The 14,572-nt window shown below is 41.4% G+C and overlaps 3 protein-coding genes across 5 annotated transcripts in view; 1 reads left to right on the top strand and 2 right to left on the bottom strand.

The window, feature by feature from the left end:
• Positions 1-2,899: 2,899 nt before the first annotated feature.
• them4 (thioesterase superfamily member 4) lies at positions 2,900-5,667 on the bottom strand. Of its 2 annotated transcripts, XM_070443851.1 has the most exons (5): positions 5,569-5,667; positions 5,153-5,301; positions 4,618-4,807; positions 4,226-4,399; positions 2,900-4,017 (listed from the first exon to the last, which is right to left on the bottom strand). In XM_070443851.1, exons 2-5 carry the CDS (start codon positions 5,288-5,290, stop codon positions 3,974-3,976), a joined length of 546 nt encoding a protein of 181 aa, XP_070299952.1. In that variant the 5' UTR covers positions 5,291-5,301; positions 5,569-5,667; the 3' UTR covers positions 2,900-3,973. The 2 variants fall into 2 exon arrangements, with proteins under 2 accessions (XP_070299952.1, XP_023844377.1); XM_023988609.2 differs by lacking the exon at positions 5,569-5,667 and having other exon boundaries at positions 5,153-5,314.
• Positions 5,277-9,892, top strand: LOC111964815 (uncharacterized). 2 transcript variants are annotated; one of them, XM_023988617.2, is made up of 6 exons: positions 5,277-5,329; positions 5,693-5,785; positions 5,925-5,994; positions 6,098-6,138; positions 6,330-6,456; positions 9,485-9,892. In XM_023988617.2, the coding sequence occupies exons 3-6, from the start codon at positions 5,929-5,931 to the stop codon at positions 9,584-9,586; spliced, it is 336 nt and encodes a 111-aa protein (XP_023844385.1). In that variant the 5' UTR covers positions 5,277-5,329; positions 5,693-5,785; positions 5,925-5,928; the 3' UTR covers positions 9,587-9,892. The 2 variants fall into 2 exon arrangements, with proteins under 2 accessions (XP_023844385.1, XP_070299954.1); XM_070443853.1 differs by lacking the exons at positions 5,277-5,329; positions 5,693-5,785 and having other exon boundaries at positions 5,792-5,994.
• Positions 9,893-11,234: 1,342 nt separating this feature from the next.
• Positions 11,235-14,572, bottom strand: part of si:dkey-87o1.2 (uncharacterized) — a 13,111-nt gene continuing 9,773 nt past the window's right edge. Inside the window, exons 3-5 of the mRNA XM_023988615.2 lie at positions 12,197-12,251; positions 11,632-11,749; positions 11,235-11,443 (exon numbers count right to left, since the gene is read on the bottom strand). Of these exons, the coding sequence (XP_023844383.1) occupies positions 11,410-11,443; positions 11,632-11,749; positions 12,197-12,251 (207 nt within the window). The 3' untranslated portion in view covers positions 11,235-11,409. The remainder of the gene's footprint in view (positions 11,444-11,631; positions 11,750-12,196; positions 12,252-14,572) is intronic.

The following is a 14,572-nucleotide window of genomic DNA, read 5'->3' as shown; positions in this document are numbered from 1 at the left end:
GCTAGTATTATCAGTTATACCTGCTAGTATTACATTAGTTACCATGCCCAAGATTTACAGTTAGTTACCATGCCTAGTATATCAGTTAGTTACCATGCCTAGTATTATCAGTTTAGTTACCATGCCTAGTATTATCAGTAGTTACATGCCAGGATTACGTTAGTTACCATGCCAGTATATCAGTTATTACCAGCCTATATTATCAGTTATTACCATGCTACTAGTATCAGCTAGTTACCATGCCTACTACTATCAGTAGTTACCATGCCTACTAGTATCAGTTCATTACCATGTCTACTACTATCAGTTAGTTACCATGCCTAGTATTATCAGTTAGTTACCATGCCTACTAGTATCAGTTAGTTACCATGCCTAGTATTATCAGTTAGTTACCATGCTTACTAGATCAGTTAGTTACCATGCCTAGATTATCAGTTATTACCATGCCTACTAGTATCAGCTAGTTACCATGCCTACTAGTATCAGTTAGTTACCATGCCTAGTATTATCAGTTAGTTACCATGCTTACTAGTATCAGTTAGTTACCATGTCTACTAGTATCAGTTAGTTACCATGCTACTATATCAGTTAGTTACCATGCCTAGTATATCAGTTAGTTACCATGCTACTAGTATCAGCTAGTTACCATGCCTACTACTATCAGTTAGTTATCATGCCTAGTATATCAGTATTACCATGCTTACTAGTATCAGTTAGTTACCATGCCACTAGTATCAGTTAGTTACCATGCCTACTAGTATCAGATAGTTACCATGCTTACTAGTATCAGTTATTACCATGCCTACGTATTATCAGTTGTTACCATGGCCTACTAGTATCAGTTTACCATGCCTAGTATTATCAGTTAGTTACCATGCTAACTAGTATCCAGTTAGTTACCATGCCTAGTATATCAGTAGTACCATGCCAGCTTTATCATTAGTTACCATGCTTACTAGTATCAGTTAGTTACCATGCCTAGTATTATCAGTTAGTTACCATGCCTAGTATTATCAGTTAGTTACCATGCCTACTAGTATCAGTTAGTTACCATGCTTACAGTATCAGTAGTACCATGCCTAGTATTATCAGTTACCATGCCTAGTATTACAGTTAGTTACCATGCCTATATTATCAGTTAGTTACCATGCCTACTAGTATCAGAGTTAGTTACCATGCCTAGATATCAGTTAGTTACCATGCCTACTAGTATCAGTTAGTTACCATGCCTACTAGTATCAGTTAGTTACCATGCCTACTAGTATCAGTTAGTTACCAGCCTACTAGTATCAGTTAGTTACCATGCCTACTAGTATCAGTTAGTTACCATGCCTTACTAGTATCAGTTAGTTACCATGCCTACTCGATCAGTTAGTTACCATGCCTAGTAGTATCAGTTAGTTACCATGCCTACTAGTATCAGTTAGTTACCATGCCTACTAGTATCAGTCGTACATGCCTACTAGTATCAGTTAGTTACCATGCCTACTAGTATCAGTTCATTACCATGCCTACTAGATCAGTTAGTTACCATGCCTACTAGTATCAGTTAGTTACCATGCCTACTAGTATCAGTTAGTTACCATGCCTACTCGTATCAGTTAGTTACCATGCCTACTAGTATCAGTTAGTTACCATGCCTACTAGTATCAGTAGTACCATTGCTTACTAGTATCAGTTAGTTACCATGCCTACTAGTATCAGTTCATTACCATGACTGCTACTATCAGTTCATTACCATGACAGCTACTATCAGTTAGTTACCATGACTGCTACTATCAGTTAGTTACCATGCCTACTAGTATCAGTTATTACCATGCCTATTGTATCAGTTAGTTACCATGCCTACTAGTATCAGTTCGTACCATGCCTACTAGTATCAGTTCGTTACCATGCCCTAGTATTATGAGTTCGTTACCATGCCTACTATTATGAGTTCGTTACCATTCCTACTATTATGAGTTCGTACCATGCCTACTATGTGTGTAAATGGGTGCCTACGATTGTAACCCTCTAGGTGTCGGGGTGTTTGTGGAATCAGACGCAGGAACAGCAGAGCTTCAATAGTTGAGTTTAATTCCCAACTCGTACACAAACAATGTCCAAACCGGACTACTGGGTGTCAAATAAACACCTGTCTTCCAACATGAAGACAAAACCAGTACACACACACGAACCACTCCCGAAATCCAAAGAAACAGACGAACAATCCCGCACAAAGAAGCAGACAGGCTGGCTGACTAATAAAGCCACCCTGATTGCTAATTCCCTCAAACCAGGTGATAACCATAAACACAAAGGAGGGAGGAAAAAGAGTCAGTAGCAGCTAGTAGGCCGGTGACGACGACCGCCGAGCGCCACCCGAACGGGAAGGAGAGCCTGCCTCGGTTAAAGTCGTGACAACGATACCCTAAGAGTCTAATAAAAGTAGCATTTTGAAAGGGCAGATTGGGACCAGTATGACTATGTTTTGTCCTCAGAGCCAGTCTCAGTAGTGAGAGTGCTGGTTAAGGCTATGTGGTCTGCTGGGTTTATGCTGACAGAATCCTCTGAACTCTGTGATGTGGACAATGTGTCAGTTTTTACGGTAATGCTGACTGTCATTCATTTCTTACTGGAAGGGGATCATTCACAAAGAGGGAGGGGTCAGAGACAAGATAGACTGACAAATAAAGAGTGAGAGGGAGACAGACAGTGACAGAGAGGAAGGAAAGAAGAGTGGAAAGAAGGAAGAAGAGGTGAGAGGGAGATGTAGATTCGTAGAGAGAGGTCGACAGATGAAAAAAAAAAAAAAAGGGTCTGTATGACATCAGTCTGTCTGAAGGTTGTTTATAACACATGGACCAGTGAGAATGGAAAAGGTATCCCACATTGAGCCAGATACCATAGAAAAACKYTCTACAGTACCCAAGAGGTAAGGCTTTATTCAAGAGGTCATACTGGTCACAAAATAACATATCAGCAATGARTKAAARCTCAAACTGTAAAAGGCCRAATAAATTATTKKMAATTATARAAATAAAATACAAAAAATAAACTATCTATTAAATATATCAGAGTGGCTGTGGATCCAACTTTTCTAGASCCCTCATTCCGACAGCTAAAGGTCCCGAAGCTTCTTTACACACAGTCTCTGTTCTACTACAGAACAAGCTACTCTGGTGAATGGTGCGCGTTTCATAAAGTTAGATCAAAGCTGAATCAATGTCTGCCAGATCACACAATGATGGTATTCTACATAACAGAACCCAATATAATAGTGTAGTATAAAATTACTGTAAGACAAAAACACCACCTCATTTCCTATGAGATTTTAGAATGATTGTGCAAATGGGCACATTTTTCTCTCATGTGGCCAAAACTCAACAGCACGTGCCACTAGGCAAAATATGTGCTATGATTGAAACTAGACACAGGTATGCAGATGCTGCATGGACGTTTCACTGGTAAAACATGAAGATTATCATTCACAATTGACTGAGAAATGTGAAGGGAGGTGCGTAAAGTAGAGAATCCTGCACATGCAGAAGTGTCGGGACCTTTAGCTGTCGGGAAGAAGGGTTCAGAAAAGTTGTATCCACAGCCTCGACCTAAATATAATATACCAGAGGTTATGTCCTTCACTCTGACTGGAGCTGGTTGTCCAGGAGTGTGTAACAGTGGAGAAAGAGAGGTAKAATATCCACAACCGGTTGTGTCTATGATATACAGTATCTGTATGCTATGTCAGTGGAGCGCAAGGCATCAGGTGTCTCAGGCAAACTGCTAGAGTTAAGAAGATTACTGGATCTGACAGTCAGAACCACACACACACACATGCATGCGTGCACACACTCAAGGATACACACTCCCACACTCAGGTACTGATATACACCCAAACATTTGTGTGCAGACAAACACACCCCCTAGGAAGTCAGTGCTGTTTCTGATGTGTGTTTGTAGCGTCTGGTTGGTCGATGAGTTGGCCTATCCATCATCCTCCTAATAGGTGTCCCATTGTGATTGACAGAAACAGCCCTGAGAGAAGAAGGAGAGAGAGCGAGGGAGAAGGAGAGAGAGAGAGGGAGGAGAGAGAAAGAGAGTGAGAGAGAAAGAGAGGGAGAAGGAGAGTGAGAGAGAGAGAGAGAGAGAGAAGGATGAGGGAAAAGAGAGAAACATACTAAGACTGAGAGAACACTTCAGAATGACTGAAAGTCTAATGACACACGTCTAAAACACAACCAACACGTGAGGGTGGGTGACACTCCCTCCAGTAGGTGGCCAGCCTGGAACACACACACACACTTCTGCTCCTGCTTGTTGACAAACACGACGTACTCGAACGTCCCCCCGTACTCCCTGATGTTCCGTGTGAACAGACGCGCCTTCGACTGAATGATCTTACTCAAATACACCCCACCTTGGAAGAAGAGACACACAGAGTTACACACATACACACAACATCTTACTCAGACACTATGCCCAGGATATGAGAGAGACAGGGTTATACAAACACTTTTTTTTACGCCACATTTTAGTAATTTATCTTGTCCAGAGCGACTTACAGTAAGTAGTGAGTGCATGCATTTTCGTACACACACACACACTCCATCCATGTGAAAGAAACCCTTCCTGTACCTGTGGCGTACTTGAGGGAGCGGTTATAGCTGGGCAGTCTTCTCCAGACCCCCCACTTCTTCTCTCCGTCATCTGTCTCTACCTCACACTGGCTGTTATAGTGCTCATACAGACGCCTCATGTCGGAGCCCCAGGACYAGTTGGGCAGGCTGAAGTCCCGTGGCTGGAAAGAGAAAGGCCAGGGCAGCACCTAGTGGACAAWCACTACTATTACACRCTCATCCATACTTTYTTACAGTATTATCTGACRGAGTACAMGGGGTCCCACTGTATGACAACAMAACAGCATGACARGGCAGAAACATCCAGAARGAAATWCWTTACAGCACAGTTCACAATGCACATTGTGGGGAAAAAATACTGTTTCTATCGGCAGTAACGTTAGGGAAAAGGGAACCATGACAAATGTTTAGGTAAGARGAATCATGACTCACATGTTCTCACTCACATTGCCCTTGACAGTAGGRTACACTAATGTRATGGCTGTTTGTAGCTAGCTAAATGTGTGTGACTGTGTGTGTGTTTCTGGACCTACCGCCATGGTTCGGACACTGTTGATAGAGGACCAGGGAAGCTGGAAAGTCCCTCTTGGAGTCATTTGTTGTCTGATGTTGGTGTTGAAATTTCCCTTTGAGATTTCACGTCCCATTATTTGGCACAGTCCCCTGGCCATCTGCTGCACTCCTGTTCGTATCATGATGACAATGTTGGGGTAAGATTGCCAAGCCCTATTCTGATGTAACTACAAGTAAATTAGCTAATGTAAACTAGCTACCTACTGTAAAGTTACGGTTACTACTAGCTAGCCCTTTAGCTTTACTGACTAGTTAGTGGCTGTTGTATGATAGCAATACACATTCAGAATCAAACCTAACATCGCACTATAACTTTCTACTGTAACAAACTAACAACAGGAGGATAAATACGGAGCTTTTGTCAATTTTGTCTCGCCTCTGGTTTTGCCGGTAGAATGACTTTCATGTGTATCTCATCGCCCCATGTTACCACTTCCTGCACAAGGAACGACGACGGGCAACACGCGTCATACTGGTCATGTTACCACTTCCTGCACAAGGAACGACGACGGGCAACACGCGTCATCCTGGTCATGTGATCTGTATCGTTCACTGTAATTGGCAGCGAAGGAATGATATTTCCGGCTACATAGGTTAGTTACCATGCCAACGTAGACAGACTCTAATTCATCTATTGAGACGCTGACATTTTTTTGACCATTTATTCGTTTATTGTGCAGTTTTTGTTAAAGCAAGATACTTTGTGACTATTTACTTCAAATAAACTGCCAGCAGGATGTTTGGTTGTGAGGAACGACGTTCCAAAAACAAACGTGTGCAGAGGGCGAGAGACAGAATCAAGGTAAGCGTGTCAATACTAGCAACACACAGACAAAAAAGTGGTCAGATACCTATAGCTAAGTGGCTGGAAATGTGTTATAGTCTGCATTTTCACTCTTTTAAAGAAAGATGGCGAGATGACTAACCGCATTGCAGAGCTGGACAGGTGTGTAAACTATACAGTTCTGTACTGTTGGGCTAATTGTAACTGCAACGTTTGATACGTTTTCCCTGAAATATCTTGAAGTTACAGTCCTTTCACTTCTCAATGTAGTGAAAGAACTGTAGTGAAAGGACCCCCCCCCCCTCTCTCTCTTTCTTTCTCTCTCTTTCTCTCTCTCTCTCTCTCTCTCTCAGTATCTGTGGTGTGATGCAAAAGGCTGAGTTTGAGGTCTCCACCCAGGCTGGTTCCATGAAGACCCTGAAGTTGAGAGAGCTGACCCAGCAGAGAGAGACTGAGCTGGGAAAGGCTGCTCTGACGATGGTGAGGGAGTGGAGGGGTGCTGAAACAGGGCCCTCTCTCCTCAGCAACACTAAAAAAGTACTTTCGGGTCACAGAATTTCAGAATGTTCAATATAAATGTCTGCAAGTAATAGCAGAAAAGCCTAAATGCCCCCGATGCAAATCAATGTGTATGGAATACATATTGACTTATAGAGCAAATACTATTCTAGGTGCCGCAGTAGAAGTGTTGTAGGGAATACTCAGTAGGGTCTGTAGAATGTATATATGGTGTAATTCCATAGGGCTCTGAATAATACAGATCAAGATAGCTCAGCATTCAACACCATAGTACCCTCCAAGCTCATCATTAAGCTTGAGGCCCTGGGTCTGAACCCCACCCTGTGCAACTGGGTCCTGGACTTCCTGACGGGCCGCCCCCAGGTGGTGAAGGTACTGTAGGAAAAAACACCTCCACTTCACTTCACCTCCGCTCCACTTCACAAGGATGCATGCTCAGCCCCCTCCTGTACTCCCTGTTCACCCATGACTGCGTGACCATGCATGCCTCCAACTCAATCATCAAGTCTGCAGATGACACAACAGTAGTAGGCCTGATTACCAACAATGAAGAGACAGCCTACAGGGAGGAGGTGATGACCCTGGGAGTGTGGTGACAGGAAAATAATCTCTCACCCAACGTCAACAAAACAAAGGAGCTGATCGTGGATTTCAGGAAACAGCAGAGGGAGCACCCCCCTATCCACATCGATGTGACCACAGTGGAGAAGGTGGAAAGCTTCAAGTTCCTTGCGTACACATCACTGACAAACTGAAATGGTCCACCTACACAGACAGTGTGGTGAAGAAGGCGCAACAGCACCTCTTCAACCTCAGGAGGCTGAAGAAATTTGGCTTGGTACCTAAAACCCTCACAAACCTTTACAGATGCACAATTGAGAGCATCCTGTCAGGCTGTATCACTGTCTGGTACGGCAACTGCACTGCACACAAACCGCAGGGCTCTCCAGAGGGTGGTGCGGTCTGCCCAACGCATCACCGGGGGCAAACTACCTGCCCTCCAGGACACCTACAGCACCCGATGTCACAGGAAGGGCAAAAAGGACAAGGACAACAACCACCCGAGCCACTGCCTGTTCACCCCGCTATCATCCAGAAGGCGAGGTCAGTACAGGTGCATCAAAGCTGAGACTGAGAGACTGAAAAACAGCTTCTATCTCAAGGCCATCAAACTGTTAGATACTGTTAAATAGCCATCAGTAGCACATTAGAGGCCACTTTAATAATGGAACACTAGTCACGTTAATTAATGTTTACATATTTTGCATTACTCATCTCATATGTATATACTGTATTCTACTGTATCTTAGTCTATGCCGCTCTGACATTGCTCGCCCAAATATTTATATATTCTTAATTCCTTTCCTTTACTAGATTGTGTGTATTGCTGTGAAATTGTTAGATATTACTCTTAGATATTACTGCACTGTTAGAGCTAGAACAACAAGCATTTCGCTACACCAACAATAACATCTGCTTAACACGTGTACATTTAATTTGATTTAATTTCCACTGTTGTCAAACAGCTTAAAATGGGGTGCCTGGACACTATCAGGTACAAATATAGCACTGTACAGGAAGAACACTCTGTATTATTCAGAGCCCAATGAAATGACACCATATATACATTCTACAGACCCTACTGAGTATTCCCTACAATGCTTCTACTGCGACACCTAGAATAGTTCTTGCTCTATAAGCCAACATGTATTCCTTATACAGTGATTTGCATCTTGGCCAATGGAACGGGTGGAGTAAAAGGCCAGCAACACTCTATTATTCAGAGTCCCATGAAATGACACCATTACATTCTACAGACCCTGAGTACTCCCACCCCATTTTTACATCTGCACAAAAAATCGTATAGTGTCTCAGGCACCCCATTTTAAGATGTTTGACCACAGTAAAAGTACAGCAACACTCCTATGACCTAGCTTTTTGTTCTAACTCATCTGATTTGTATTCTAGGAACTCTAGTGAGTAGACTGGGCCCTGGTTTTATGGACACACAATCAATCGCTTTCCTGTGTGCAGTTTGTCTGTCAATACAAACATACAGTACTTTTTTCTTAAACATTACATTTCAAATTGCATCCTTAAACAATAGCACCAGTAAATAAGCAAGAATCATACAATCAACATACAGTGGGGCAAAAAGTATTTAGTCAGCCACCAATTGTGCAAGTTCTCCCACTTAAAAGATGAGAGAGGCCTGTAATTTTCATCATATACACTTCAACTATGACAGACAAATTGAGAAAAAAAATCCAGAAAATCACATTGTAGGATTTTTTTATGAATTTATTTGCAAATTATGGTGCATTTCACTAAGGGCTACTAACCCTGTTGATTTGGCGCATGTTTGATTTGATTTATATAAAGTACTAATTCTCTTTAGTTTCGATTTTTACCCCATGTAGTTATTATATTTCTCCTAATTTTAACATTATGCACTATGCAAAGCTGAAAAAAAAATATTATTTTGGCAGACACAGCATTTTACCAGACACAGCATTTTACTGCAGACTTTTATTTTGAAGGCAAAATCAGGAAACTGAAGTATAAATTCATGTGGATAGGATCCAGCTAGTGTTGTTGCCATGAAGCTAATCCCTGTCTCCATACCGTTTTAGAGACCTTGTTCTCTTAAGGGACATCATTAAATAACCTATTATCAGCTCTTTCATGAAGGTTCGTAGCATCATATCTCTAACCTCTTCCTCTGACTGAGGAAAATTAATGGGCTTATTCTTGTTAATTTGTATTGCAGTGTCCTTACACACCTACACTGTCAGAGCAATTACACATGTAACACCAGGTAGGGGTAAACGTAGGCCACACATTGTCAGGTTTTCCATATAGGACACACCAACTTATCAAACTTATGAATTGCTTGCATTGTCCATATTTGTACCAGAACTTCAACTACGGCTTCCCCTGTATCTACAGTACATGCTCTCCATGATGTCTGCTTTCTGTGTGTGTGCAGGTCCGTAGAGCAGCACTGCAGGCCCTCCTGGAGCATGAGAGACAGCAGTACATCATAGAGCTCAACAGACTGGGCAAGACCATCTACAAACAGAGAGTCTAGACTCTAGTCTCCACTAGACCCATAACAACACCAACGACCATCTGAAGTTTACGCTGAAAGCCATCTAGGAGCTAGGATGTGTGAACAACTATAGAATACTTGAAGTATTTATGTGAAAACATTTACTCACAGCCATCTACAAGCACCTTGTTTACAATTTAACATGTGTTTTATCTTTAGGATTACAGTTTTACACCGTTGTATTTACATAAATAAAAAAAGGTCTGATCTGTACAGAAGCAGAGTGGATAAAATGATTCTGTAAAAGTACACTTTTAAGCAATTTACATTCCAGTAACAAATTACTGGGCCATGTCACATGACTCATGTCACCTTAACAAAACAGAATTTGTGTGACAGTCAGGGAGGTAGCACTGTACATAAACAAAACACATAATTGGTTAACAAACAGGTCTTCTTGTCAACAGCAAGCAAGACCAAAAAAGTAAACCGATACACAGTGGGCATTTGTCCATTCAGTAGAACTTCTACTGGTCATTTGCTTCAGTCTTTGAGGGGTAATTATGTAACATATGTGCTCACTACATTTAAGATACTGTATTGTAGCTCACAATGACAGGTCCAATCCTCTAGCCATATCTGGGACACTTGGTAATGCAGGGTTGGAGACTAACACAGACTGAGAATGTTTGATGTTCCAGCACCCACTGTACCTGGAATTTCCAGATAAACAACAAGGAGAGCAGTCGTTGATAATATCAATCAGATCAATTCTGTTTAATACAATCATTCAGGGAGACACCTCCAGAAACAGAAGCATAGAAAATGTCCAACGGGGCTCTTGGAGACAGAACCTTCATATTCTAATCAGACAGTACCAAATGTTCTTTAAAACATCAACCAGAGAGGCTTGGAGTCAATACAAAGACAGTGACTTGCCGGCTGCTACAGAATCACACAGTGTTGTCATCAATACAATAATAATCAGTTGTTTCTCGGTCCTTGTACCTTCAGTAGCTCAGGTCTAGTGACCATCAACCCATACAAAAGTGTGTCACAAATAGAACATTGGAAATCATGTGTATTATAGAAAGGGAAACATATAAATATGCTAATCATTGTGTTAATTACTGGTAATTGAATATTCACTTTATTCATCTTTAAAAAAAATATACTCTGATTAATGCACACCACACCCAAATGCAAAAAGGTCAATCATACATCTATGCACTATAAAGGTCAACATAGATCTATGCACTATAAAGGTCAATCATAGATCTATGCACTATAAAGGTCAATCATAGATCTATGCACTATAAAGGTCAATCATAGATCTATGCACTATAAAGGTCAATCATACATCTAGCATAATACATATTTAATAGACAATTGAACCAGATGGGCATGCACCTGCACACTTCTCTAGAACTGACTTCTTCTAGAACTCTTCTCTAGGAACTCTTCTCTAGAACTCTTCTCTAGAACCTTTGCAACATTCAGAAGTCACCTCAGAGACACCTTGCTCCATCTCTGAGGGAATTAGCCCTAACCTCTTTCAGTCATTCCTACATTAATGTACTGTACCATAGGATGAAACTCACTAATTAAATAATGTAATGTCTCCCTTCCTTACCTGCATACATAAACTAACAGTGTACTGTATGTAATGAAGACATGACATTCAGACTGGMTTTTCCAAACCCTTCTTGTTTTTTATTTTCCTGAGTATTGAGAGGTACAGTGAAGTGAAGGTGGTTGTAGGTGGTGAATGTTATGAGCTGCACAACGATGATGTGTATGGGTGTGTGTGCATCACGGCAAGRATGAGGGAGGGATGGAGGCTGATAGTGTAGTCCAAGTCTTCATTTTGGGGCCTCTGTGATTCCACACAGCTTCCTGCAAAACAACAAAGAAAACAACAACAACCATTAGTTATCAATAGCATGTGAGCACCCAGTAACCACAGAACTACATGACACACAGTACACCGTGACCATAGAAGTCTTTCATAATGGTGACCACAAGACTGTGTTACTGGGTGTGTGTGAGTGTGCCTGAATGTCTGGGTGTGTATCTGCTCTTACCGTCCTTCCTCATTGGTCTGGTCCACAAACGCACACAGTGCCTTGTCCCGCTCCAGAATCTGCTGTTTCAACGCCTGGATCTCCTCCTGAGCTTTCTTCTTCTGTGCTTCTTGWTCATCTAGAGGGGGAGCGAGGGATAATGAGAGAGGGGTGGAAAGCAGGAGGGTAGGAAAAAAGACAGAAGGAAATGGGTGGATAAGGAGGAAAGGGTATTGAGAGGTGGGAAGGAGGAGAGAAAGACATGGCGGGAAATGGGGAGGGCAGGAAAAATGTATTGAGAGAGAGAAAGATTGTGAGGTCTGGGGTCTGCTCAACAACCAAGAATTCACAAAATGGGACAAACACCAAATTGAGACTCTGCATGCAGAATTCTGCAAAAATATACCCTGTGTAAAATGTAAAACACAAATAACACACAAATAATGCATGCAGAGCAGAATTAGGCTGATACCCTCTAATGATCAAAATCCAGAAAAGAGACGATAAATTCTACAACCACCTAAAAGGAAGCAATTCATGACTGAGCTGACGGTGTCCCATCACTGCAGTAAAATAGCCATCGTACCTTTAACTTTCTGAAGGGCCGCCGATGCGTCAGTCTTCTTTTTCTCCGCATCGGCCTGAGGAGAAAAAAAGAGGGGAGATGAGGAAGATGAGGACCGGTATTTGAAGCATTGTGGGCCTTATCTAGCTAGGCCTTATTAAGGGCTACATAAGGCATACAATGATTCCTTCATAATATGCACTTTGTTTAAAGTGTGACTAATCATTTTTGTGATTAATAAGTGAGAACAAAATGTAATTCCTGACTGATCACTGCTAAGAGAATACCTGGCAGAATTCCTCTCACATGCCACTCAACACAAAACATACAGTCTCTTCAGAAAGTATTCACACCCCTTGACTTTTTCCAAATTTTGTTGTGATACAAGTGGGATTCAAATAGGTTAAATTGTACTTTTTTGCAACGATCTACACAAAATACTCTGTAATTCAAAGAGGAAAAAAAAATAAAAAAAAAATAATGGAAAAATAAAACACTAATATATCTTGATTAGATACTGTACGTATTCAATCCCCTGCCAATACATGTTAGAATCCCCTTCGGCAGCGATTACAGCTGTGAGCACACAGCTTTGCACATCTGATTGTACAATATTTGCCCAATATTCTTTAAAACATTCTTAAAGCTCTTTAACTTGTTTGTTGATCATTGCTCGACAGCCATTTTCATGTCTTGCCATAGATTTTCAAGACGATTCAAGTCAAAACTGTAACCAGGCCACTCAGGAACATTCAATGGCGTCTTGGTAAGCAACTCCAGTGTATATTTGGCCTTGTGTTTTAGGTTATTGTCCTGCTGAAAGGTGAATTTGTCTCCCAGTGTCTGTTGGAAAGCAGACTGAACCAGGTTTCCTCTAGGGTTTTGCCTGTGCTTAGCTCTATTCCATACATTTTTATCATAAAAACTCCCTAGTTCTTGCCGATGACAAGCACACCCATAACATGATGCAGCCACCAACATGCTTGAAAATATGAAGAGTGGCGATGTGTGGTGATGTGTTGTGTTGGATTTGCCCAAATATAAAGCTTTGTATTCAGAGAAAAATGTAATTTCTTTGCCTCATTATTTGCAGTATTGCTAAAGTGCCTATTGCAAACAGGATTCCTGTTTTGGAATATTTTTTATTCTGTACAGACTTCCTTCTTTTCACTCTGTCCTTGAGGCTAGTATTGTGGAATAACTACAATGTTGTTGATCCATCCTCAGTTTTTCCTATCACAGCCAATAAACTCTGTTTTAAAAATCACAATTAGCTTCATTGGTGAATTCCTGAGCGGTTTCCTTCCTCTACAGCCACTGAGGAGCCTGTATCTTTGTATGACTGGGTGTATTGATACATCCAAAAATGTAATTAATAACTTCACCATGCTCAAAGGTGTCCTACCAAAAGGTGTCCTTTTTTGCGGGCACTGGAAAACCTCCTTGTCTTTGTGGTGAATCTGTGCTTGAAATTCACTGCTGGACTGAGGGCCTTACAAATAATTGTATGTGTGGGGTACTTAGATGGGGTAATCATTATGTGGGTAATCATGTTAAACACTTGTGGCACACAGAGTGAGTCCATGCAAAATCCCCATCAAAATCTGTCTGTTTAAGATAGAGATACTGTATGGGCTGTGTCTCAATCCACTGCATCCACCTTGAGCAGCCATCTGCAGTGGAAAGTGGCAGAGCTACAATGCTGTTTGTCAGATCAGCATACATCCGAAAATCAGTCTCCTCACAACTTCGATGTCCGACTGTCATGGGGCTCATCTGACGTAACCCTGTAACGGGTCAAAAAATGAATGGAAGTATGGAAGTAGTTTTGTGCCAAAAAATGTTTATTTCCTGAGCTTTCTTATATCTCCTAGACACAGTGGGGAGAACAAGTATTGATACACTGCCGATTTTGCAGGTTTTCCCTACTTACAAAGCATGTAGAGGTCTGTAATTTTTATCATAGGTACACTTCAACTGTGAGAGACGGAATCTAAAACAACAATCCAGAAAATCACATTGTATTATTTTAAGTAATTAATTTGCATTTATTGCATGACATAAGTATTTGATCACCTACCAACCAGTAAGAATTCCGGCTCTCACAGACCTGTTAGTTTTTCTTTAAGAAGCCCTCCTGTTCTCCACTCATTACTGTACTAACTGCACCTGTTTGAACTCGTTACCTGTATAAAAGACACCTGTCCACACACTCAATCAAACAGACTCCAACCTCTCCCACAATGGCCAAACCAGAGAGCTGTGTAAGGACATCAGGGCAAAATTGTAGACCTGCACAAGGCTGGGATGGGCTACAGGACAATAGGCAAGCAGCTGGTGAGAAGGCAACAACTGTTGGCGCAGTTATTAGAAAATGTAAGTTCAAGATGAAAGTCA

This window comes from Salvelinus sp. IW2-2015, linkage group LG6.1 (assembly GCF_002910315.2).
Source record: "Salvelinus sp. IW2-2015 linkage group LG6.1, ASM291031v2, whole genome shotgun sequence".
NCBI lineage: Eukaryota > Metazoa > Chordata > Actinopteri > Salmoniformes > Salmonidae > Salvelinus > Salvelinus sp. IW2-2015.
This window is presented reverse-complemented; position numbering and strand designations above follow the sequence as displayed.

Coding starts and splice junctions, on each gene's coding strand:
- LOC111964815 (XM_023988617.2), top strand. CDS start 5,929: ATGTTTGGTTGTGAGGAACGACGTTCCAAAAACAAACGTGTGCAGAGG. Junction 5,995..6,097: donor GGGCGAGAGACAGAATCAAG/GTAAGCGTGTCA, acceptor ACTCTTTTAAAG/AAAGATGGCGAGATGACTAA. Junction 6,139..6,329: donor CGCATTGCAGAGCTGGACAG/GTGTGTAAACTA, acceptor TCTCTCTCTCAG/TATCTGTGGTGTGATGCAAA.